Consider the following 26,481-nt stretch of genomic DNA (forward strand, 5'->3'; position numbering starts at 1 on the left):
TCTGGGATGTAGATTTTTGCCAATTCTGCAATAATTTTTGTTTTCTGTAGTTGATGTATGTTCATGGCCTGAACTGCTTTACAGTTTAGAATGAATAAGCATATATTTGGGGATTGCATTTTTGGTTGTGCATCCTGTTTGTTGGTTAAGGAATTGATTCCTGGTAGTGTTTCTGGTTTGTTTCTTCTTGGGAGGGGGGCCAGGCTGACCTAATCTCACCGGACAAGGAGGCTTGTTGGCTTGGTGATTCCTTCTGATAGGGATTTGAGCTAGGGGGCTTAGAAGATGGTGTTTTATATGGGGTGCGTGATGCATTGGGGGCATTTGACTTGGGGGTTTTGGTTGGTTTCATTACAGGCTTTATTTGGTATTGTTGGGCAGCATTTGCTTCCATTGCTGCAAAGGGGTATGGGATGGCCTTCTCTGTTGATATTTGGAGTGTTAGAGCTCTTTTCTTGTATGCAGGGCATAATGATTTATTTGTAGATTCATGTGGGCCTTTGCAATTGATGCATGTAGGCTGAGTGTTGTTGCAAGTTGTCAGCTCTTTAGGAAGGAAAAATTTACAATTACTACACTCTTGGAGAATTTCATTGCATTTGTTTGTCGTGTGTCCCAGTTTGAAACATTTCTGACACTGGATAGGCTTACGTTTGTATTCCTTGTGTGGTTTGATTTGCCCAAATAGGAATAATTTTTCTGGGATATCAATTTTTTCCTTCAGTGTGAATAAGAAGGATCTACTAGTTTTAAGGCCATTAGAGTTAGGTTTTCCAAGTTGGGTAACATCCTCAACTGGGATTGTGTTTCCAGCCCTATCTGAGAGGCCTTCTTTTAACTCATGAGTAGATATCTCTGGGGGAACATTATAAACTACAATTTTTGTTGGTGATTGTTTTGGGTTCCAATTAGATGCAATAATTAGTATGTTAAAAGGGATACTATCCTATTTGAACTTTATTATCGTCATGGAAAGGCAGTGTGGTCTCCGAAATTATCTACGTCATATTAATTGGGGTATTCAGAAGGGATTTTAGGTTAATTATTGTATCTGCTGATTTCTGATCTTCTACAGCTATTAGTAGAGATCCATCACGGTTAATGTTAAGAGAGAACATTGATTTTATCAATTTAAAAATTGCAACTCTTATTGCAGTGATCATTTTTATTTCAAAGGGGTTAGTGGGAGTAATTTAAGGTAAATTCCTAAGTTTTTGGAGGGAGGATCTTGGGCAGGGAGAGGGGAAATGCTTTTAATTGGGGAGATTTTTTTCCTTTTTTTAGAGCTTCTAGAGAGGACCTCTTGAAACCCATTATCATCATTTATGGTTACATTAGCCCCTACACTTATCATTGTCCCATTCTCCGAATTGGAGCTATCATTAGATCTTTGAGATAGTGTGCTTGACCAGCCAGGATGGGTATCTTTCACTATGACACTTTCACTGGAATTTGATTTGGGATCTGGGGGGACTTTTTTTTGGAGGACTTCTGAACATTTCCTATTGGAAAAAGCTTTAAATATAAAAATAAAACTAAAACAAGAAGGGAAAATAGAATGATATCAAAACATCTGCACAATACTATGGGCAGGATAAATACCACAGTATAGCCCTGAGGATGAGTTGAGCAGGATTGGTTTGGTACAACTGCTGATTAGAAGCGATAATAATTCACAAGAAAATATATTTTGATTTTCTTATAAGGTTGCTTTTGAAAACTTTGAAAACTTAAGGGTGATTTTGAAAACTTTTCCATCTTCTACTTCATCTCAATTTAAAGTTGTGTATTTTAGATATCTTAAATTTCTACTAGGTTTTCCGCTAAGTGCTCGTAATACTTCTTTAGAATATATGTATGGAATAAAGGAACCGCTTGATGTAACAAAGATTAAGTGTGAGCTTCTAGTTCAAAAGGCTCAAAATTATCTTGAATATAGAAATTTATTCCCGTTTTTTGAAAAAAATCTAATCGATGTTAACCGATTGACGCAGATGGTTGTATTAATCGGTAGTTCTGGTCTTTTTAATTGTAAGTTGTGTCTTTATATTTTATATATATTGAATGTACTCCTCATAGTATATCCTGAGGGGAAATAAAAGTATTATTATTGTTATTATTATATCTGCTATTTTACATTATGGTGGCTTTTAATTAACTCAAGAAGTTTTTACTGTCTAAAAAAACTTACAGAAATGAATCTAGATCTTAAATAAGGGTATGGGAAAGTATCTTCAAATAGAAGCTCCACCCCTTTCTGGACACCAACTTTTCAATAAAACTGGAAGTTTTTCGTAGCCCGCAAATAAATGTTTGAAAAAACATATATACACCCAGAATGAGGGTTTAAGAAGGTGTAAAATGCATTAAGCTTATTGAGCCTTTTTCTTCAGCACAGCCAGTTAAAAGAGTCTCTATTTGAGTGTAATTTGGTGGATGCTAATTTACTGCAATGTAACAATGTTTTCTGGCTATGTAAAGGCCAGTGGTGGAAAATTTTGTCAAATTAAGAAGAAGTCACCTTCTTTTAGAAAACTTGGATGCATGTGAAGCAAGAAAACATTTCCTAGCTAAGAAATGCAATGTGCTATTTATAGCTGTCCATGAAGACATTCAGACATATTTAATGTGCTGGTACCTATTCATTAGTTATCACTAGCGTTTTTATATCAAGTGCAAACTTAGGCAAGGTTGGAACTCATTCTCCATGATTTACCTGATATATGACAACAGTAAATTTAGTTTCAAATTAGTGTTGGATGATTTTTCCTTGTTGTTGGGAACACTTGGGACACAAAGACATGTGGTTCTATTGCATCTCAACTCCAGGCATCTCAACCCTGGTGTATCTAAAATTCCATTCAACTTAATGTTCATTTAGTTAACTCCCAAGTAGCTCAACCTTCATTCAACATAACCCAATTCAATTTTCACAATTTGTTTTAATTTTTAAGTTTTTTACATTATGGTGACTTTTAATTAACTCCAGAAGCTGTTGTGCTGTCTTCAAATAAAAGCTCCACCCCTTCCTGGACACCAACTTTTCAATAAAACTGGAAGTTTTTCTTAGCTAAGCAAATAAATGTTTGAAAAAACATATATACACCCTTAATGAGGGTTTAAGAAGGTGTAAAATGCATTAAGCTTATTGAGCATTTTTCTTCAGCACATACAGTTAAAAGAGTCTCTATTTAAGTGTAATTTGGTGGATGCTAATTTACTGCAATGTAACAATGTTTTCTGGCTATGTAAAGGCCAGTGGTGGAAAATTTTGTCAAATAAAGAAGAAGTCACCTTCTTTTAGAAAACTTGGATGCATGTGAAGCAAGAAAACATTTCCTAAATAAGAAATGCAATATGCTATTTGTAGTTGTCCAGGAAGACATTCAGACATATTTAATGTGCTGGTATCTTTTCATTAGCTATCACTAACGTTTTTATATCAAGTGTAACTAAGGCAAGGTTGGAACTCATGCTCCATGATTTACCCAATATATGACAACAGTAAATTTAGTTTCAAATTAGTGTTGAATGATTTTTCCTTGTTGTTGGGAACACTCAGGACGCAAAGACATGTGGTTCTATTGCAACTTCACTCCAGGCATCTCAACCCTGGTGTCTCTAAAATTCATTTCAACTTTCATTTAGTTAACGTTCATTAACGTTCTTAACGTTCATTTATTTAACTCTCAAGTAGCTCAATCCCCATTCAACTTAACCCAATTTAAACTTTAAATTTTTTTTTTAATTTTATTAGTGTTTTTACATTATGGTGGCTTTTAATTAACTGCAGAGCTGTTGTGCTGTCTAAAAAAACTTAAAGAAATGAATATACATCTTAAATAACTGCTTGGGAAAGCGTCTTCAAGTAGACGCTCTATCCCTTCCTGGACACCAACTTTTCAATATATGACAACAGTAAATTCAGTTTTATTGGATGATTTTTCCTTGTTGTTAGGAACACTCGACCCACAAACACATTTGGTTCAATTGCACCTCAACTCTGCGCATCTCAACCCTGGTGCATCTAAAATTTTATTCAATTTAACCTTCATTTGATTAAACCCCAAGTGACTCAGCCCTCATTCAACTTAACCCAATTCAAATCAACCTTAATTCATCCCCCATTCAACTCAGCCTTTCCTGATGCAAATCAGCTTCGGTTTAAGTCAGCCTGATTAATTGAATAATGTAACTGAACAGCTATTCTTTTGTTTGATGAAAATGAAACTATCTTCTTTCTTTAGTTAAGTATTATGTGAGTGTAGTCTGTCTGTGCTCTTTAATGGATTTAGGGATATAAATTTCAAGCAAATTGAATACAGAGAGTTTTCAGTGTATATTTTAGCCCTGGAGAAAATTAGTCCCTCTTGACAGTCAAATTTGAGCTGATTAAACTATCAAATTTAAAGGAATATCAATGTGCGCTGAATGAGGTTGATTATCCCCAGGTTAAGTTGAATATGGCTTAGTTGCATGGGGTTGGGCTGAATGGAGTATTGGGCTAGATGGGGTTGAAGTAAATGATGGTTCAATTTATTGGGTATAGCTGCATTGGGTTGAGTTGGTTGGGCATTGAGATAAAATAGTTGAGTCACATGGTACAGCTTGAAAAAAAATGTGTAAAATAGTCAACATCTATGGAGAATATAAGAGTAAAAATCTCAAGATTTCAAGTAAAAATTTCTGGGGAAGGGCACATGTAATAAGACATTCTCCTGTATAAATGCCTAGTAGGCAACCTTACTTACAGATCCTCTTCATCTGAATTTATTAGTTTTTTTGTTTCAGAAATCGCAGAAACAGATTACAAGCTTCTTCCAGCCAAGCAGCCAGAAGAGAAATGTAGATTCTTTGGCCCACATTTTTACCGAAGAGCATACTACTGAGCAGGTTGAACCTCTAAGTGGAAAAAGTGATGAACCCTCAATTGCACACATCTCGCTTGAAGATTCTATGGATTCATCAAAACCCAAAAATAAAAGCCTGGAAGGGAATTTTAAGTTTGATCCACCAGCTTTCAATACAAGAAATTCACCCAAAAAGTTTGAGATGCAGCCTTTAAATTTTTCGCCGCTGAAAGTTATTGATTTCTCAGTTCTTGCGAGCCCTCTTTTGAAGAGTCCAGCCAATTCTCCTTCAAAATTTTCAACACCTGAAAAAAATCCTTTAAGCAAAGCAGGAAAAGATAACTTGAAACAAGGAAAAACTCCTTCAAAGACTCCAAGAAAAAGTCCATCAACATCATTAAGGAAATCAGGCACTAACGTTTCTAAGAAGGCCTTAACACCACTGAAAGGTCAGCAGACAATAACATCTTTCATTCAAAATAAAGCTGTATCATTGTTAGATGACTCTCTTGACATGTCTTCTGTTATTATGCCAACCCCTTCACCAAGCAAAAATAAATTTACTAAAATTAATAGCAAGACATCACTTGTTAGGAAAAGACTTATCAGTACTAACGCTAGTGAAGCAAGTAAAAAGCTTAAATTGGAAGGACAGGGTTCGTCTTGTGATCTGGTGACTCTAAAGTCACCTAACAAGGTTGAATTTTTGCAAACTAGTGCAATTTCAGAAGCTGACGGTCACACTACTGGAGCCTGTGAAGTTGACATTGATATGAATAGAGCTGAAGTTTTTTCTGATTCAGAAGATCTGTTCCTGGAGTCCTTAGATTTCACACAGTTAGAGTCTAGTTCAATATGCCAACAGACATCCAATGAAAAAGAAGCAAAAATTGGCAAATTCAGGTAACATCTCTTTTCAGGGTCGTATCCAGGTTTTTTTTTCGGGGGGGGGGGTTATGCATTATAAATTTGTGTTTGTATTCATTTTGTTACGTTTTACAAGTTGGCGAAAAATTTCAGAGGAGTGGATCACGTCACCTACCCCCCCCCCCTTGGATACAGCCTTGTCTCTTTTTTGTAAAGATAAATATTATTCAAGACAAGTGTCAATTTCATACCTTAGCAATTTTTACAAAAGGTACCTGGATTAGTTTATAAAACAGCCTGAATTGGCCTAATTTCAGGTATAAAAAATTATTAATACAACCGAAAGATAAATTTGCCTCGTACCACTGTTAACCCTCCTACAAATGACTTCCTGTCTACAAACCAATCTTGTTTGGCAATGCTTTCAATGAACTGGCCTTGTGTACCTCTCCTTCCCCTGGGATTGATCTGCTACAGGGAGAGCTTATGGCTATTGTTTTTTTTATTTGGCTTTTATGCTTGTTAATTAAGGGGAAAAATTATATGGTAATTTATGTAATTATTAAATCTAGTCACTAGCATGTGATTCATCTTGTTTTTGAAGGTTTAGAATTACTTTTTTTGTCTATTTGGTTTTAAACTTTTACTATTTTTTTCTGGGAAAGGGGGATTTGTTTGCAAATGTAAATAAATTTTACTGTCTAAACTTTGTGTTTCTTCCAAAGTTTTGATTTTTCTAATTGATGTAACTATTTAGCTTGATTGTGTCTTATTTTCTTCAAGTAATAACTTTTTTTTTAATGTTTGTTTAATTTTTTGATAAGCCAAAACTTTCTTTTCTGGCGAGGCCTTGCTGAAGATCCTCATTGGTGTTAGCTTAACAGGGAATACGTGTGGATAGGCCAAATAGGTTTTTTTTCAAGCCAGTGGAAGCAAGGGTCTTCTCTATGCTTTTTTTTGCTGAAAGCTATCTATCTTTGTTCCATTTTTGTAATAAACCTTAAAAATTTTTTATTTTGTTTGGGTTCCATATTTTTGATGGAACTTCTAGGTTCTGATTTTATTCGCCTGTGTGAGATGTTTTTGAATTCTAATAATTAAATGCTTTTGGATATAGGTATATGGATGGAAAAAATAAATCAATGCAGGACGGCTAAAGGTGGTCTTGTACTGTATATATATTATAATTTACTGTATTGTGTACGGGATGAATTGACTAGAAATCGTGAAAGTGTTTTTGAGTCACGGTTTATTGAAACTAAATCTTATGGTACTGATTTAATTATAGGTAATATTTATCGTTCTCCTGGTGGTTCTGTCCTGCTGTTTCTTCAAATTCTAGATGAAATACTTGATATCAGAGGCAGAGCAATAGTGCTGCCTAAGTAAAGAATGATGTTGGCACAAAGTATTATTTTTGGTTTTATCTTTTAGACCACGGCACTTTGCATCGAAGGAGCTATCGTAGAAACTTCGAAAAGGGCTCATTCGATTGGAAATTGGAAGGGCTTGTGCCCTTTTTAATAGTTGAAAGTGATTGGAGGGCAACTAACACCCCTTCCAATCCCACCATTTCCTCTTACAATCAAAATGAGATAGCTATTTTGTTCAACGTAGTTGAACGGTGCATAATTTATGTATTTGAGGATGACAACTCCTCCCCCCCTAGCCCTCAGGGCAAGGGTTTTACGCATTGTACTGGGGGCATGTCAGGTTTTTATAGAAATTGTTGTCATGGAATCTTCAAAAAGGGCTCATTCGATTGGAAATTGAAAGGGCTTGTGCCTTTTTTAATAGTTGAAAGTGATTGGATAGCGTCTAACGCCCCTCTCACGCCCACCATTTTCCCAAACACATCCAACCAAAATTTGAGATAGGCATTTTGTTCAACGTATTTGAAAGGTCGGGAAATTATGCTTTTGAGGATTGTACTCCTCCTGCAGCCCTCAGGGTTGTAAGTTATGCCCTGGGAGCATATAAGGTTTTTATAGAAAGCGATGTCGTAGAAACTTCAATAAGGGCTCATTCGATTGGAAATTGAAAGGGCTAGTGCCCTTTTAAATAGTCCAAAGTGATTGGAGGGTTGTTAACCCCCCTCTCACACCCACCGTTTCCCCAAACACATCCAATCAAAATTTTGAGCTATTGTGTTCAACGTAGTTGAAAGTTCTGGAAATTAGGTCTTTGAGGATGACTCCCCCCCCCCCCACAGCCCTCAGGGCAAGGGTTGTAGGTTATGCCCTGGGGGCATATAAGGTTTTTATAGAAAGCGTTGTTGTAGTAACTTAAAAAGGGCTCATTCAATTGGAAATTGAAAGGGCTAGTGCCCTTTTTAATAGTATAAATTGATTGGAGGGCAACTAACCCCCCTGTCACGCCCACCATTTCCAAAACACCTCCACTCAAAATTTTGAGATAGCCATTTCGTTCAATGTAGTTGAAACTTCTGGAAATTTGGTCTTGGAGGATGACAACCCTCCCCCCAAAGCCCTCAGGGCAAAGGTTGTAAGTAATGCCCTGGGGGCATATAAGGTTTTTATAGAAAGTTTTGTCGTAGAAAATTCAAAAAGGGATCATTCGATTGGAAATTGAGAGGGCTAGTGCACTTTTTATTAGTTGAAAGAGAATGGAGAACAACTAACCCCTCTCTGATGCCCACCATTTCCCCGAACACATCTAATCAAAAGTTTGAGATAGCCATTTTGTTCAACGTAGTTGAAAGGTCCGGAAATTATGTCTTTGAGGATGAAAACCCCCCACAGCCGCCAGGGCAAAGGTTGTAAGTTATGCCCTGGAGGCATGTAAGTTTTCTTTATAGAAAGTGTTGTCGTAGAAACTTCAAAAAGGGCTCATTCAATTGGGAATTGCGAGGGCTAGTGCCCTTATTAATAATTAAAAGCGATCGGAGGGGGAATGTCCCCCCCCCCCGGCACGCCCATCATTTCCCCAAACACTGCCTATCAACATTTTCATATAGCCATTTTGTTGAACGTAGTTGAAGGGTCAGGAAATTATGATTTTTAGTATGACAACCCTGCCCCCACAGCCCTCAGGGCTAAGGCTGCAAGTTAATCCCTGGGGGCATATAAGGTTTTTGTAGAAAGCGTTGTCGTAAAAACTTCAAAAAGGGCTCATTCGATTGGAAATTGAGAGGGGTATTGTCCTTTTTAATAGTCGAAGGTATCGGAGGGAGAATCCCCACCCCATGCCCATCATTTCCCCAAACATATCCGATCAACATTTTGATATAGCCATTTTGTTCAACGTAGTTGAAAGGTCTGGAAATTATGTCTTTAAGGATGACACCCCCCCCCCCATAGCCGTTAGGACAAGGGGTAGTAAGTTATGCCCTTGGGGCATATATGGTTTCTATAGAAAGTTTTGTCGTAGAAGCTTCAAAAAGGGTTCATTCGGTTTGAAATTGAGAGGACTAGTGCCCTTTTCATTAGTCGAAAGTGATCGGAGGGCGAATGCCCCCCCTACACCCATGATTTCCCCAAACACTTCCAATCAAAATTTTGAGATAGCCGTTTTTTCAACCTATTTGAATGGTCTGGACATTATGTCTTTGAGGATAATAATTCCCCCAGACCTCAGGGCAAGGGTTGTAAGTTATGACCTGGGGGCATATAAGGTTGTTATAGAAAGCATGGTCATATTAGCTTCGGAGGGGGCTCAGTGGATTAGTAATCAGACGCTCTCGTGCTCTTTTTAAGAGTCAAAGTGATCGGAGGGTAGCTAACCCCCCCCCCCCCCCCCCCCACACACACACACACATACACGTCGTATTGTCCCGAACTGCATCGAATAGAAATTTTGAGATAGCCATTCTATTCAAAATAGTCTAAATATCATATAACAAGACTTTGGAGTTGAAACAAACCCCAGAGATTTACGGGCAAAGGTTGTAAGTTATGACCAGGGGGTATTTGAGGTTTTTATGGAAGGGATGGTTGTTTAACTTTAGAAGAGGCTCATTCGGTTGAAAATTGGAAGTTCTAGTTCCTTTTTAAGCGTTGAAAGTGATGGATGGCATTTAGCCCCCCCTTTCTACAACCCCTCCTTTCACTAAACGCATCTGATTTAAATTACGAGATAGCTAAATTTTCAAAATACTCCTGAAAACGCATTACAATGTCACCAGGGGTAACACAACCCCCAGCGCCTTTAGGATATGACTTTAAGTTCTTTCATTATGCCATTTAAAGTTTTTACGAAATGAGCGGTAGAACAAATATCATATGGGGATTATTTGATTTGAAATTTTAAGTTAAGTGCCCATTTTAAGAGTCAAAGTGACTTGAGAGCAAGCAGCCCCCCCTCCATAACAATTTTATTCATCGTAGTTGAAGGCTTCGGAAATTATGTCTGTGAGGAAGACACCCCCCCCCCCTTACAGCTCTCAGGGAAAGGCTTGTAAGTAATGCCCTTGGGGCATATAAGATTCTTTTAAAAAGGGTGGTCGTATATGCTTTGGAGGGGACTTATTGGATTGGCAATCATAAGTTCTAGTGCTCTTTTTAAAAGTCAAAGTGATCAGAGCGCAGATACCCCCCCCCCTCCCCACACACACACACAAAAACACGTCGTGTTTTCCTGAGATGCATCCAATCGATAATTTGAGACAGTCCTTATATTCCAAATAGTCCAAAGATCATATAACAAGGCATTTGAAGTTGATACAAACCCTCAGACCCTGTGGGAGAGGGATATAGGTTGTTCTCTTGGGACATTTAAGGTTCTTATGGCAGGGACGGTTGTATAAGAAGTGACTCATTTGGTTGAAACTGGAAGTTCTAGTTTCCTTTTAAGAGTCAATAGTGATGGAGGTCAAGTAGCAACCACCCCCCTCCATCCCCCAACCCACCCAACTACCCCAATACCATCAACTCGTCCTGAAGCATTGCTGATACGACCTCTTGACAACCTATATTGGCCTAGTTTTTTTCGATTTATTTTAATATTGTTACAATATTGCCCAAAATTTTCGCCTTCTTAGGATTATTAGTTGTAGTAATAGCATCAGTAAATATAGTAGTAGCAGTAGGAGTACAGTTAATAGTAGTAGTCTTAGCTTTAGTAGCAGCAGTAGTAGTAATAGTAGTTGTAGGAGTAGAAGCATTAGTAAAATTAATGCAATATCTTAGGAACAGAAACTGTTCCTAAGATATTGCTGATATGCCCTTTTGACAACCTGCATATTGATAACAGGCTGTCATTTATGCAGCAGAAATATTCTCTGAAAATTTCACCTTCACAGCATAAAAGTTGGTGCATCCTCATCTAGCCAGGAGACTCTGGTTATATTCATTTAATGCTGCTTCTACGGTTACTGTAACTAACGATACTAATTGCATTAAGTTGAAACTTTTAGGGGAAGTTTAGGAGTTTCAACAAAACGAAAAACCTATATGCATGCAGGTATTAAAAGGGCATATAAGCACTATAGGGCATATAAGGATAGGCAGCGATGCTCTATCATATCATTGATATTTTAAAGGAGCTATTTTCATTGAAAATTAAAAGTTATAGTGCCTCTTAAGAGTCAAAAATGATTGGAGGGCAATCAATTTCAATTTAATGGGTTTATTTACAAAGACAAAAAGTAAATCGCACATAATGCAACAAATACTCAGTTCATTTCTGGACGTCGAGAACCACAACAATATCATTTCGACTTAAAACGCAGGGTGGTCACCGCTGTTACTCTAAGACAAAACATTACCTCTCATTAATAAAAAAAAAAAACAAATAACCATTACCTTCCTGCTACTTTCCCCAGGGGAAGCCACCCCATCATGAATAATAGAAAAAAAATCCTACTTTAGTTATTTATATTTTAATCTTAAACTTTTTATTTATCATACTTTACATTATTTATCACACTCTACTTTAACTTTTCTTTTGTAATGCCAATAAATGATTTTTTACTCTTTTTTTAAATGATTCAAGGGAGCTCCTGCCTCTCAGCTCTTCCGGAATCAGATTCCATATCTTTGTGCATGTTATATTTGGAGCAAAATCTGATCGTACAGTCTGGGTGAACGGTATGTGCAGGTCAGGTGACGATCGAGTAGGCAAATTATGATGGTCCGAGTTACGTCGGAATGATGTTTTAAAAGAAAATGGAAGTTCACCAGCTAGAAACTTAAACACAGAGGTCAAGCATGACAGTTGATGCAGCGACTCTAGAATTCATAGAATTCAGTTTTTGCAGATGCTATTTGAAAGTTGACTGCCAGATCATTGCACAGTACTGTAAATGGGGCTTTATGAGGGCCTTGATGACAAGCGACAAGTGTATTCTGTGGCGAGGTAAGCTTAAGTTTTTTTATTATTCCAAGATTCCTGGATAGCTTCAGCTCTAATGCTTGGATTTGATACAGGAGCGAAAGGTTCTCATTAAGGAGCATTCCCCAGTATTTCGTGAAGCGTTTTTCTTGCCGACTAATCAGACCTCTGGAAGTTTGGATACCACATATTGCCGGATGGACACCTCCAACCCGGGAAAAAAATAAAACGCAAGATTTATCAACGTCAATGACCAGTCGGTTAGCATCGATCCAGAGATATGTCTCCTCCAGAACATCCCTCAGCTTATACATGAGCATTGCAGCCCCCCCCTCTTTAGCTCATAATTTTCCAGACACTTCCTATCAAAATTTTAAGACAGACAGCTAGTTTGTTCAGCATAGCTGAATGGTCTAGTAACTATATCTCTAGGGTTATTGGATAGGTCAATCACCCACAGTTATGTAATTTGCCCATTATGCTTAAAAATTAATGTTGCTTTAAAATTAAATCAAAACACACTGTTTGTATGCTGGTTGCCAATAACACATCAAAAAAATATAACAAGAACGACTGCGGGTATTAAGTTCAAATTTTCGGGGCTACTTCTATTACTACTTCTGCTCTTAAAATTTTACTAAATCAAAAGGGTGTAATTGTATCCAGGCTGCGAAACAGCATAGATATAATTTTTTAGGAATGGTACAAACTTTTATTTATCAGGTCAACTAGAGGATGTGTATGACTAAATTAAACACTACTATTTGTGTCATGAGTTTCAAAAGAGTTTATGTTCTTAAAAATTGCTGAAAAAGTTTCTCGAACATATAAGTAGCAGGCCAAACTATAAATTCTTAAAGGAAAACCGGGAAGATTCAAACTATTATTTTCTTTTTCCCTGAAAAAAACTATGTAAATATAAAACAAACAGAAATTAATTAAAAAAAACTTTTTCCACAAAATAGGTTTTTCAAAAAAAAATAAAGCCAAAAATGTAAATAGCATGTATAAATATCAGGCCAACTATAAATTCTTAAAGGAAAACCGGAAAGATTTAACCTATTGTATACTGTATTCTGTTTTCTATCTTGTGTAAGTATTGGTTCACGGTTCCCATGAGGTTTATTTCTTATTTATTTATATGATTGCATTTTATTTTATTTTTTTTTCTTTCAATATATATGTAGAAAGTGAGTAAAATAGTGAGTCCTGCCAAAAACAAATCTGTTTAGATTTTCACGTGGTAGGTCTGTTTGATAGATTTTTTTTTGTGAATATTGGTCTTTAATAAAAATTAATTTCTCTCTGTTATTTTCTTTTTCTCTGAAAAAGACTATGTCAATATAAAACGAAAGGACATTAATTAAAAAAACTTTTTCCACAAAATAATTTTTTCAAAAAAGAGTAAAGCCATTAAACCTAAAATGAACAAAAATAGAATCAAATAATCTACCAAGCATACAACTACCGGAAATCAATATCAATAAATAAATGAAACCCAAAACGAACAGAAGTTAAAATAAATAACAGAGTTAAAATCAAAACGAGCAGAAATTAATATGAGTAGGGTTCAAAACCCCCTATGCTTTCTAAAAGCCAGAATATAATTTGTACTTTACTGAAAACAATATTTTAAACTTTTTCACTTTTATAACTTTAAGAAATAAAAAATTAATCAAGATATTAAGGAATAAATATCAGCATATGTATATTAAACTGACAATGCACATTCATTTGAATTTTTTTCAGTAAAGTACAAAAGAGACTTGATATTTTGATGCAGGTTAAGTATGCTTTTCCCGGATGAATTTTGAAAGTCCTTTTTCACTGCTTGATCCAGTCTTGTGTTTCTTATTGTCCAATATTGGATATCAACATTTCCTTTTTTTTTCCAAAACCATTTTCTAAGGTTTACAATAAAGCTAGAAATTCAATTCAGGAAACTAATCGTTTAGGAACTGTCATTTACTTGATCTTAATCACTTTACGATCTTTAGAGGGTATGTTTTACTTTTTATTAACTTCAGCCTCTTAGTGTTCAGCCTTCAGCTTCAGCCTCTAACTTCAGCCTCTTAGTGTTTTGCCGTCTATTACCGCTAATCAGAATAATGATCATCTTGATAATACAAAAGATATTCCATTTCCTTTTACTCCCTCTGTAAGGCTGGAATAATCCTGTAAAGTGGTTTACATTATAGGAAGTGACATGCCTGAATAAGCTCGAAGGTGCCACTCGTTTGACTTATTCCAAAAAAAATCTAATTTTTTTTGGGCTTCTTGGATTCGTTTATTTCTGTTTTTCTCTTGTAGGATTGATTAGAGTCTACAATTCTGTATAATTTCTTGAATCTATTTAATTTCTATTATTCTATTCATTTATATCGGCTGAATGGTATTACAATATTTGTAATACATTTTTCTCTGATTTAGTGCATAAGTGTCTTGTCTGTCTTCCCCCTCCTTAACAGGCCTAGTAGCCTTTGTGGGGATTAGTACTGTATGTTCATTGTATTTCTAACTAATTATGGACAAATCTTAGGTTATTGATATAAAACAATCCTACAATCTCATATTGTGGGTAAGTCAGGATGTAGACTTATTTATAATATAGACTTATATATAGAAATAGAGAAAAACTAAACTATTTCCCTTAAAATATGAAAAAAATATCGTAATTACTCTACTCTTTTCCAGATAGATAGTTTATGTATGAGAGTATTTCTATATTTCTTCTGATCTTTGTAGACTGATAGTTGCTAGTAGTTGCTACAGAAACTGAATTTGCAGCTAACTGAAAAAATCGAGGGTGAAATTAATGAAAAGATAAAAAAAATTAACGTCACAAACTGCAGCTAATATTCATGCTAAGTTTCCAGTTGAAACAATTATCTCGAAAATCTGTGATGCACTAAAAGTTGAGTTTCAGCCCAAATTCAAATTGATCGAAAAACATCTAAAAAAATGCATAAATAGGGCTGATTCATTACGAAACCGAGTTAATCAGCTAGAGCAAATGATTAACTGGACGACATAGAGCAGGAAGGGAGAAATGATTTCCTACTATTTAACCGGGTTAAGCAGATTGATTCACAAAGTGCGGGTGATGCCATGAAACACGTATTGTTTTTCAAGAGGGATATTAATCTGATTTCAAGGAAAAAAGAATGTTTCATTTTAAATACTAATAGTCTATTTTGAAGAAATAATTATTTAGTTTTGTTTTAATTTTTTTGTGTAATTTTAAGTTAAGAGGTGGTTAGAAGAGACAGCCAACCCACAGAACTTTGTCTTTTATTTGGTTGTTTAGTTTTTTTTTGTAAACTGTAGTTGCGTTTATTGTTTCTTTTTTCTAAAACAAAGTATCTAGCTATCAGAAAATTCCCAATATGGTTTCAGATGGGTATTACTTAGGGGAGCGAATTAATGAGAATGTAGGCGCTCGAGGTTTTTTTTCCATTTGTAGGAGAGGGGTGATAAGGAACATATGAAGTAGTAAATGAAGATGGAAGTTTTTAAGCCTGTTTTAGTGCTTCTCTGGAGAATTTAATTTATAGCCTAGAATGTACCGTATAGCGTTTATACATAAAATCATCCTCAAAACATATTCACACAGATATGCAATTGTGGAGGAGCAGTAACTAACAAATAAATTACTATTTTGAAAGTCTGAGAATTTATTAATGTTATATACTTAATACATTAGTATAAGAATGTCACCTGGATTTTTTTTTTGTTGGAAGGGGCAAGTTTTAGCTGGTGTTTTTTTTACCAGAATTTAGATTGGATTATTTCTTATTTTGCTCTTTTTTTTACACTCTTGATGTTTTATTGTTCCTTTGGGAGTGGGCTATTTTCCCACTGGATCTTCCTGGTGCCACCTGCGCATTGATAGTATTAGAATTTAAAGAAGTTTTTAATGATGCTCAAACTTTCATGGTTCAGTATAATCTACCTAAGCGCCATCTACTTGATAACATTTCAGATTTAAATAAAAGGTTACTAATTGAAATGAAATGTGTTGACATTTTTTTTCTCTTTTGATATGTTCTATTTCTTTAGAGATGAAGGCTTACTAGGAAAAAGACATAAAGTGGAAGATGTCAAGACCAATAGTAATGGTGAAATCTGTTTGCAAGTGTATTCATTGGCTGACAGAAAGCAAAGGTTGTGCATTCTAAAAGGAAGCTGGTATGATTTACGCATATCTTAATCTTAGTTGTTTAGGAAATACAGAAAGAAGGTGGATAAGCCCTAGCACGGCTGGTAAAAATTGTTAGAGAAGTGCTTAATATAAACAGCTGTCCAAGCAGCTGTGTTGCCTAGATTAGCCTATGTAAAAAAGCATAGCAGTAAAATCAAAATAATTAATGAAACAAAGATGTAAAATATAGTCAGTATTATTCTCTATTGCTGTGAGGTAAGTATGGCACGAGGCACATGCGGAGGAGGATTCACACCCAGGGCCGGATTTAAAGCTTTGGCGCTCCTAGGCCAAAGCGACTTTGTTGCTCCGTTTTTACAAGATCCTTGGGGAAATCCTCGAAAATTCGGGGATAGTGGAAGCACTGGACAAATCACAACTGATGAGCCAAAAGTAATGAAAGAGAGAGGTGATACCAAACTCTCAGCTGCCATTCTTGGAGACATCTGACAGTTATTAGTGGCTACAGGATTCCTGTATTGTTTTAAAATCCCTTTTCTGTGAATATGCAGTGTGGTGGCCGAGTGCACCTGGCCCATTGACGATAAATCACATCAGTCCAGTTTTATTAAGAAAATAAAATCCCTCAGAGATAATTTATTGCGCCCCCTGGCATTGTGCGCCCCTAGGCCCGTGCCTAGTGGGCCTATTGGTAAATCTAGGCCTGTTCACACCTATGTTCACACAAATAATAATATTTATTTGTGTGTCTGAGCCCCGAAAAGGTAAAGATATGGTCCTCTCGATCGTGGATTTGGGGATTGATGGTAGATTTCATCTCTTCTAGTAAAATCATGCAATATTTTCTTATTTAAACTGTTTTCCATGACAACCTGACTAAACTTTACACGTTGGAAGTGAGATTAAAAGATAGTATCTTTCCCCATACACATTTTGCTCTAGCTGTTATATTTTGGATTTTCCTTGTCATGGAGTGAATATTTCTTTTAGTAAATTTTTTCCTTGAATTTTTTTTAGACCCTTATTGTTTTCTACGGTTACTACATCAAAGTGGTGACCAGAGAAATTTAGGAACACATAATTGTTTGTTAAGGTAGTTTCTTTTCTTGACATTACTTAAATGTCTATTATCGTCTAATTTGAGCCACGAAAAACTGGACTTTGATGACCGTGGATAAACTGATTCAAATAAATAGAACAAAAAGTTTTTGCTACAGGGTTGTTGCTTGAAAATGCGCTAAAATAAGACCAAACATCCAGATTTTCGAGTGTTGTAACGTGAATTTTATTAAACATTCTCAGAGGTCCACAATGACATATGATATAAAAACGATGACTTACAGTTTGCAAGAGGCACAAGCTGTCGATATCTTTCGGATAGACAAGAAGAGCCTCACGTGGCTGTACCGTCCCCAAGCTACTCGTAACCCCCCTCCCCCCCCCATAAAAAATAACAAGCTAAAATGAATAGTTGTATCCATCCGTCAGATTTTACTATCAAATAGATTGAGCTAGTTAAAAAGCACTTATAGTAGACATGAATCACCATTTAAATTTTGTGCTCGGAAATCTGAATTTATGACGTTTTGGGCCGCAATCATAAGAAAGACAATTTTGCCCGATTAGAATTGATAGAACTTTGCCGATGGAAGGGCTGACACTGATCAGATGCACCCCTTCAATACCACTTGAGCCCGGGACGGCCCGTGCACTAACCTGGCGTCAGATAAGAATTTGAATATAGTCGTTTGAATCAAAGAGCTAAAAAATACTGCCTCTGGGAGCAAAATGATCAGTCCAGTTTTAAGGGTAAGGAATGCATATTATACAGATTGCCCATATAAAAGTCACAAAAGGACTGGAATTATTGAATTTAGTCAAACCACCTTTTGTGTAGTGCAGAACTGATAAGTATGACCTAGGCCGTTTTTTTTTGCTTTTAATCAGCCCTTTTAATCCAGAAGTCTTATGACATGACCACTTCTACAATCGCTACTCCCAACTTGACCCTTTCCAACACGACTGCTCCTACTACGGTGACTGTACCCACCTAGACCATGTCTACCACGGCTACTATGACATTCCCTCCTACCATAATTACTCCCTCCGTGACTTTCATCATCGAGTTCAATCTATTCATTAATAATGTATACTATTAATAATTAAACCTACGAACTATTATATAATTTTGTTAATTTATACAAAGGCTCGATCAGTTATAAAGCGAAGACGTATCAGTCCAGTAAAATCAAGTTTTTTACTCGAAAACTAAATAAAAATGCGAAACTTGTAAGGAGTGTAGATTAGCCTATATATGATCAGATATAAAATGAGAAGAAATTACTCTGAATGAGAATTAAAACCAAAATTACAACGGACATTTGAGAGGAACTAGTAAGGAACAGAATCACGAATAAGTGTTGTCCCATAGATAATTTCGGAGACCAAACTGCCTTTCCATGACGATAAAATAAAAGTTCAAAATAGGAATAAAATCCTTTTTAATAGACAGTGTATAGAAAATTCACAAAAAAATACCAGATATTTCGGTCACACGTACATTGACCGTCACGTGTAGTAAAACTAAACTAAAACAATTTAAAACAAAAGTTTATTTACGAAATCAATAAAACTACATATTGTTTAAATCTCTAATTCTTTTCAAAGCAAAGGCGGAAGCTAGCCTCTTTGACCTTCTTGGATTCGGTTCATTAGCGTACAATGATATAACATTTGGACAAAGGTCAACTACATTGGGTGGATTGAACTTTACTCTGTTAGATTTTAATAAATTATCATAGATAGAGTTCAGCCCATATTTACCTGTATCCTGACTCAAAGCAATATTGTTGAATGAGATTTTCTTTATTCAAGAGTTTCAAGAAAATTTTCCCTGAAACCCCGATCCCTAGAAATCAAAGATATATTGTCGAAAAAAATAAAATGGTATGAAAAATTAAAAATGTGTTCTGAAGGAGCTGAAGTAAATTCTTCAGACTTAGAATCTTGCTTTAAAGCCGAAGAAATAGAATCTTAATGTTGTAATAATCTCATTTCCAAATTCTGGTTAGTACGTCCCACATATGAGCTTCCGCAAGTACATGGGATCCGATAAACCCCACTTTGTTGCCCCACTGAAGTTAGATACTAACTTCATTGGGGCAACAAAGTGGGGTTTATCGGATCCCATGTACTTGCGGAAGCTCATATGTGGGACGTACTAACCAGAATTTGGAAATGAGATTATTACAACATAAAGATTCTATTTGTTCGGCTTTAAAGCAAGATGTAGTTTTATTTGATTTCGTATATAAACTTTTGTTTTAAATTGTTTTAGTTTAGTTTTACTACTGATGACGGTCACTGTATATGTGACCGAAATATCTGGTATTTTTTTGTGAATTTTCTATACACTGTCTATTAAAAAGGATCTTATCCCTATTTTGAACTTTTATTTTAAGGGTTGTCCCCCCGTCAGTATATGTCATTGATATTTAAAAAAAGAAGAAAATCAAAGAAGAGTTCTAAGTAGTATCTCCTTTTTTTAAATGATAGTATTATAAATTGACATACTGCCAAAACTTCCAGGAATTTGTATTCTGTAACACCATTATATTTATATTACTCAATTTAGTTGTATTAGTATAATATGCGATCGATCGTTATTAGTGTTTTCTTCCTTCTAATTTATTACAAATGACATTGTTGTGTTTTGGGGGTTTGAGAGGTGGTTTCACCAGACTTTTTTGTGATAAAAATACATTCTAGCCTTTTTGAGGTTTTAAAGGTCAGAAAACCTTCTATCTATGAGTATATTTGCCCATTATAAATTTGGCTTTATTGTTCATTTAATTTCTGTTCGTTTTGAGCTTTGTTTCTACATGCATAGTAATTTCTGTTAATTTCTAATTTAGTAAGGCATCTTATGTTACATAATTTCTGGTCTCATTTTCACTTTTTTTAAAAGTTAGTTTGGCCGGGAAAAAAACAAAGTAGAATATAAGCGAAGTCCCTTTTTCCTCAAATTAAAGTAACGCATAGAGAATAGCCAATTACTTTAACTTCACTCACTACTTACATATTTTTATACCAATCACTAGCTTAGTTTTTTCTGCGAATAACCTATTTCTTATTGAAGGGCAAACAGTTATTTGCACCTGCTGAAATAAGTGTTTGGGGAAGGATGACCCCCCTCCCCCCTTGAGATTAGTCAGAATAACCCTTTTCACCGGAAATTTTTTTAAATTGGTGACTTTTGTTCCCCTCCTTCAGAAAAAAATCTGGTGAATTCCGACACGTAGACACCTATATCATCTATTGGAGATGCTCAAACCAAGTTTTTGGGAAAAGAGAACCCATGTTTTAAGGAAAGGGAATAATATGATTTATTAAATCCCATATTTTCCTGTTTCAGCACTTTGTAACATTTTATACCGTCTTTATATTTCTGAGGAAATTTCCTACTGTCACTCCTATGTGCATGTTTTGTTTTGCTACTATAATTCCGTTATTTCTCATTTTTAGGTCCCAAACATTGGTTAGAAAAAATTATATTGTGAACCTTGAATGCGATTGGCATAACGACGTAGGAGTTGTAGATGACATGAAGGTAATTTTCCTATCGGGTTTTTTATCTATGAAATAGGAAAAAAGGACAGACCCAGACCTTTCAAATTCAATTTCAAAGACCTTTCAATGATATCAATGAACAATGAAAAATAGCCTCCGCTCTTCCCCGCAGAGACCCAGGTCTATCGTCTTCAGTGTCAGATTAAAACCCGAAAAAAAACCGGAAAAACTGTGAAGAAAAACTTTGGATAACACCATATAACGAAAAAGGCAGAATAAAAAGTAAAAAAAGGCAATGAAAAGGAAAAACAGGTCAATAAAAAGGCATTGAAGTAGTAAAAGAATCAAAAAGAGAATTCCATTCAAACATTGAATTTGTAGTGAATTTGTGATATTTCTCGACGTAGTTATCGGTTTGTATTAGTTGGTCTTTGTGGATTTTTATTCTTGTAAGATAATATATTAAAGGGTTCATATCCCATAAGGCAATTACAAAGGGGGCATTCCGCCTATTTCCCATGAGGGCATATTTGTCTATGAGTACTTCTTTATTTTGACAACTTCCCAGAGGAACGTTGCCACTCTGTATTAAAGGGGTGGTCGTACCACCCTTTCTGGTTTTAACCTTTCAGAGGACTGCAATAGACCCAAGTCATAAGGAATTAAAATTATGTCATCAAGTAGAAGAAAATAATCACGTTTGTCTAGTGCAGTGGTTCTCAAACTGTGGTACGCGTACCCCTTGGGGGTAAGAAAATTTTTATGGGGTACGTGGCCTGCCAACAAAAAAAAATAATAAAACAACCCTTTAACTCTAGAACTGGATTTTAAATACATATATTTTAGCTATAGTTTAATTAGTACCGATAACTGAGAAGGGGTACCTAAAATGTTTTGTGGGTAAAAAGGGGTACAGTGTCTAAGTAAGTTTGAGAACCAGTGGTCTAGTGCATGAGGGGCTAAACTAGAAACCGAATTTAACCGTTACTATTTTTAAATTTCTATCTTTATGGCCCTAAACCAAGCTAGTCGACGGCTATAAACGAAAAATATCTTTCTTTATAAACAGTATGTTAGATTTTGAACCGAAACAAGCTCAGGAATTTCATTACTTGCTTTTCTTAGTATTTAATATTTTCTTACTATTTCATACTGGCTATATTTTATTAGTTGTCTAAAACCTAGAAAAGGAAAAAAGAAAAAAAAAATGGATGCGAATGAATGAGAATAGTCGATTTTAAAAAATACAACTGTCACTAGTTTTCGTGATTAAAACGCGATGACGCTAGAAAAAAAGTAAATAAATAGATAAATAAAAAAAGAGAAAAAATTCTGCTGAAGCTTGCAAAAATTGAGCAGATTTTTCTTTCCATAAGATTGCTTTCTTTTCCAAAGTTGTGCTATGTGCGCTTTGTTTTGCTTCCTAGCATGTTTTATTACAATTTTGTAATTTTTTCTTCTCGAAGATCACTGGTAAATTACATTGAAAATTAAAGTTTGTGAAAATAACTATTGTTTTCCAGGGTCTAGTCGTTGTAAATCCAGATTTTCTTCTTACTGGAACGTCTATTGTTAGTGCAGTGTATTGTCCAAGGAAGACAATATTGGCAGAACGTTTTAAATGCTGCATTGGGACTCCTGACCAAAGTAATTTCATAATGCTGGTTGGCACCCTTGGGCATGAACTCTTACAGATGGTATGTATTTAGTGTTTATAATGTTAATTTATGGCTGCTGCTTTATGTCACTCATAGAAAAATGAAATAAATATTGTGCAAAAGTGCGATTTTCCTTTTAGTTCAAGGTTGGGTACTGTAAACCTTCACACAATGGTTTACAGCAGTGGTGACTTTGGTGATGTAATTTTTTTTTCGATTTGACTTTATTTGAGTTTTTTTTTGTTGGGGGGGGGGGGTATCAGGCAGGAACGTATGCGGGGGAGGGCCTAGGGGCGGGATCCTGAAATCCAAGATTTTCTTTAGTTTTTTGCACTTCTTGTTCAGTGTTATCAAATGCAGTTTATTTTTTATTAATGCCTACCTCTGATTTTTTTATTATCCCCCCCCCAAAAAAAAAGAAATCCTGGGTAGCCTTTGTAGGCTTACCTATTCAGGGTCTTTCTCAAACTTCTTAAAAATTCTTCTCGAAATTACAAATCACTGTTCAGTTGAATGTGGATGGAAATTATAATTTTCAGAATAGTATCTCGAGCCAATCATTTATCACTAGACGCTTTTGTTTTAAAACCGGCTTTTTGAATCTCGGCCACTAGGGCCATGGTTTGCTATTTACTATGCTACTGCAACTGCCGTTACCATGATTGTTCTTGTTTCCTTAGTATGCGCAAGCTTGAAATTGACAAAATACTCAGACTCACCGACGAACAGCGTTAGGTTCATAGCCAGATATTGCTGCTGCCACGCCTAATTTTCGTATCCGGCATTTTCCCACTTTTGAGATATTGCCAAGAACTGTCTGCTAAGCTGTTCTCAAAGAGAGAATCAAAAGGGAAATGTATGTTGAATCATAATTTTCTCATCCTGTGCCACATTATCCCTCCAATCCAATAAACTAGTTTTTTAGGCTTTTATCTTTTTCCAAAAGAATCTTGTGTCCTATTCTCGTTGGCTGCAATATGACGAAAACTGATGTATAATTCTCTTCGTGTGATAAATTGGCATTATAAAGTCATGCAACTCGAAAATAATTTGTCGTGCTTTTATTGTCGTGTAACACTATTCTTTTTTATCTTCCATCCGTGCCTATCCTTGTGATATCGGTCTTAGGAATTAGTTCTTAGAAAAGAGAACATCATATGTATATTCCTTAAAAACTGGATACACAGTATATTCCCGAAAACTAGAAAATTATCGTCTGAAGAATACACTTTTTCCTACACTTTTCAGTTGTGAAGTAATTCTTTGATTGTGTTGATTTCAGCTTTTTGTTTACTTGGGAGTTTTTTTTAACAATAGAAAAATAAAGAAAATGTATGATAGAGACATTAAACTATTTAAAAAGAAGATTTAAATTGAACGCCTCAGTTCTGCAACAAGTTCTACACAAGAGGGTATTAAGCACCAGAATCGATGGTTTACCGAAATTCCGTAAAAACCTTCTGCCTTACTATGTTGACTTGCCAGTCCTAAATGGTTGGCTACTACATTTGGGCCTTTTGGTGACTCATAAATGATAAATGGGTAATTTGGCTGATTTGGTAAAAAAAAGGCTATCATTTAGATAGTAAAATGATTTCGTGTAGCTTTGACGCTGTTTGTATGTGCACCAATTGTAATGCATAAAAATGTGAAACAACCTAAAAATAAAGCAAAGCTGATAAATCCGTGTTTACAGTTAAAGCAAAAATATAATAGTATAAAGCTGATAAATCCGTGGATAAAGCAAAACTGATAAAACCAACCAACGCGGAAAGCCAACAAACATAAAAAATAAAAACATATAGAGCAAACAAACATAAAAAAAACATATAAAAACATATAGAGCCAACATATAAAATCCAAAATTAGCAAAATTAAAAATCTGCTTCTTATGCATCGATTGCTGCAGCAAAATTTCGATTCAACCGCCTACTATTAGCTAGCCTTGTCAATGCCGTAGTCTTCCCTCATATCTTGTATGTTGCTCCCTTTTTACGAAACAATTTTCTACAAAAAGAAGAAAAAGTAAATGCAAAACATACCGAGCTGATCTGAACCTTTCTTAACTGTGATTGTACGCTCTAAAGCAGAAGGAAGGGAAATAATATCCACAGGCCATCCGCTCAGTTGATCTATTGTACCTTGGGTCGAACTTACCCCGCCAATCAGTTGTTCAGTAGCCACAGGGAACAACAACGGGATAATCTTAAAATTAAAACGTAAAATTTTATTATATTAATATTCCAATCAGAGGTTATATTTCATCTAACGAATATTATACATATGATTTTTAACCAAAAGCGAAGCCTTTTTTCCACATCTAATGTAAATATTGTTAGCATATACTATGAAAAACAAGCCACTCACAAATGTCTCCGATTAGACCTATTGAATGCTTGTTGTCCAATACTAGTATGTGCGTGAGTTTCATTCGCCAGGTAAGCAATTGTAATTAGCTACGAAACTACTTCACATGTGAAGGGAAAAACTACTTCACATGTTGTCTAATTGTAATCAGCGTTTATTTTGTACTTGGTCTTTTGGATTTTTGATTGCTTCAAAGGAGAAGCTGATTGTTTACTCATCCCTGAGATAAATCCTGCATCATAAGCACCCATTAAAAATGGACTACATGTGAAGTGGTTTTTTCCACTTACTTCAAAAATGAAATTGTTTTTTACCAATTCAGTCGCTTATTAGTTTTGGGCGAAGTAACATTGGATTTGTCTAGTCGCAGATATTGATGAGTGGCTCGTTCTTGGAATTTTTTTTATTTTGGATTTAGAATTTTTTGTATTTTATTCCATTTTTTTTTATAGCGCTGAAGAAGGAAGGGGGTTTTCTTCCCAAAATATAAGCTTTATTTTCGTTGGTCTTAAAACCCCTTTGCGATCTTCATTTCTTTAGTTCTGAGTGACATTTTTTATTTTGAAGGAATCTTTCAGTATTGGTTGTTTTAATGAGTTTTTTTAAATTATAGAATATTTTAACATGATCTAATATTAGAAAACTAATATTTGAATTTTAAATACGACTATTATTATTTTCTGATTCCTAACTCATATTTATAGAAGATTATTTTGAGAGTTTTATGTAGTTGCCAAAAAGTATTTACGGAAATGGATAAAAAAATACATTATAGTACTGGGTTTAGGATCAGGTATATGCAAAGGAGGCTTTGTTGGTGATGATGCTCCGCGTTAGGTCTCACCTACTGTCGTGGCAAACATGAATGACATGGAGCAAAGTTTTTCTGATCTAGGTAATGAACCTGACGAACAGCCGATACTTTTTGACTGAAACCCTACTGAATCCCCAAACCAAATCGTGAAAGGATGGCTGAACTTATGTTTGAGACATTTAACATGCCTGGAATGTGCGTCAGCAGCCAGGCTATGCTTTCATTATATTAAATAAAAAAAAAGTTTTTTAACTGAAAGTAAGGAGTGACATTAAAACTTAAAACGAACAGAAATTATTCCGTATATGAAAGGTGCTGTCCCCTTCTCAACGCCTCTCTCTTTACGCTAAATTTTTTTATTGTTTAAAAAAACAAAGTTGTGAGACAGAGTCAAACTTTAGCGTAAAGAGTGAGGCGCTGAGGAGGGGACAGCCCTTTTCATATACGGATTAATTTCTGTTCGTTTTAAGTTTTAATGTCGCTCCTTACTTTCTGTTAAAAAAACTTGTTTTTTTAGTTAATTTCTGAACGTTTTTGAATTAATGCAGCTTTGATTTTGGCTCACCATACATGAATAGTTGAAACATAATTTACATATTAATTTTTCTTTTTTTGGCTAATTGACTTTTTCAAAACTTTGGTCTGACGAAACTAACGAAATAACTTACGTAACCAATTTCTATATATGTATCTTATAATTGCGTACATTAGAGAGTTTGCTCCCTAGTCAATACCTCGCTCTTTACTCTAAAGTTTGAATTTTGTTCGAATCTCTAACCCCTGAATCACAAAGGTTAATTTGAATAGATAGCTCTTTTGAAAGTACTAAAAACAAATTTAGCGTAAAGAGCGTGGTTTTGACTAGGGGGCGAACCCCCTCATATACGTAATAATTTCTGTTCG

At 35.3% G+C, this 26,481-nt stretch overlaps 1 protein-coding gene across 1 annotated transcript in view; it reads left to right on the forward strand.

Moving 5' to 3' along the window:
* The window catches only part of Dna2 (DNA replication helicase/nuclease 2), a 114,171-nt gene that overhangs the window by 19,911 nt on the left and 67,779 nt on the right, over window positions 1-26,481 (forward strand). The window contains exons 2-5 of the mRNA XM_089086583.1: window positions 4,792-5,753; window positions 16,068-16,196; window positions 20,695-20,779; window positions 22,263-22,436. Of these exons, the coding sequence (XP_088942709.1) occupies window positions 4,792-5,753; window positions 16,068-16,196; window positions 20,695-20,779; window positions 22,263-22,436 (1,350 nt within the window). The remainder of the gene's footprint in view (window positions 1-4,791; window positions 5,754-16,067; window positions 16,197-20,694; window positions 20,780-22,262; window positions 22,437-26,481) is intronic.

This window comes from Artemia sp. Qi Xiang Cuo, chromosome 3 (assembly GCF_049724085.1).
Source record: "Artemia sp. Qi Xiang Cuo chromosome 3, ASM4972408v1, whole genome shotgun sequence".
NCBI classification, from domain to species: Eukaryota; Metazoa; Arthropoda; class Branchiopoda; order Anostraca; family Artemiidae; genus Artemia; species Artemia sp. Qi Xiang Cuo.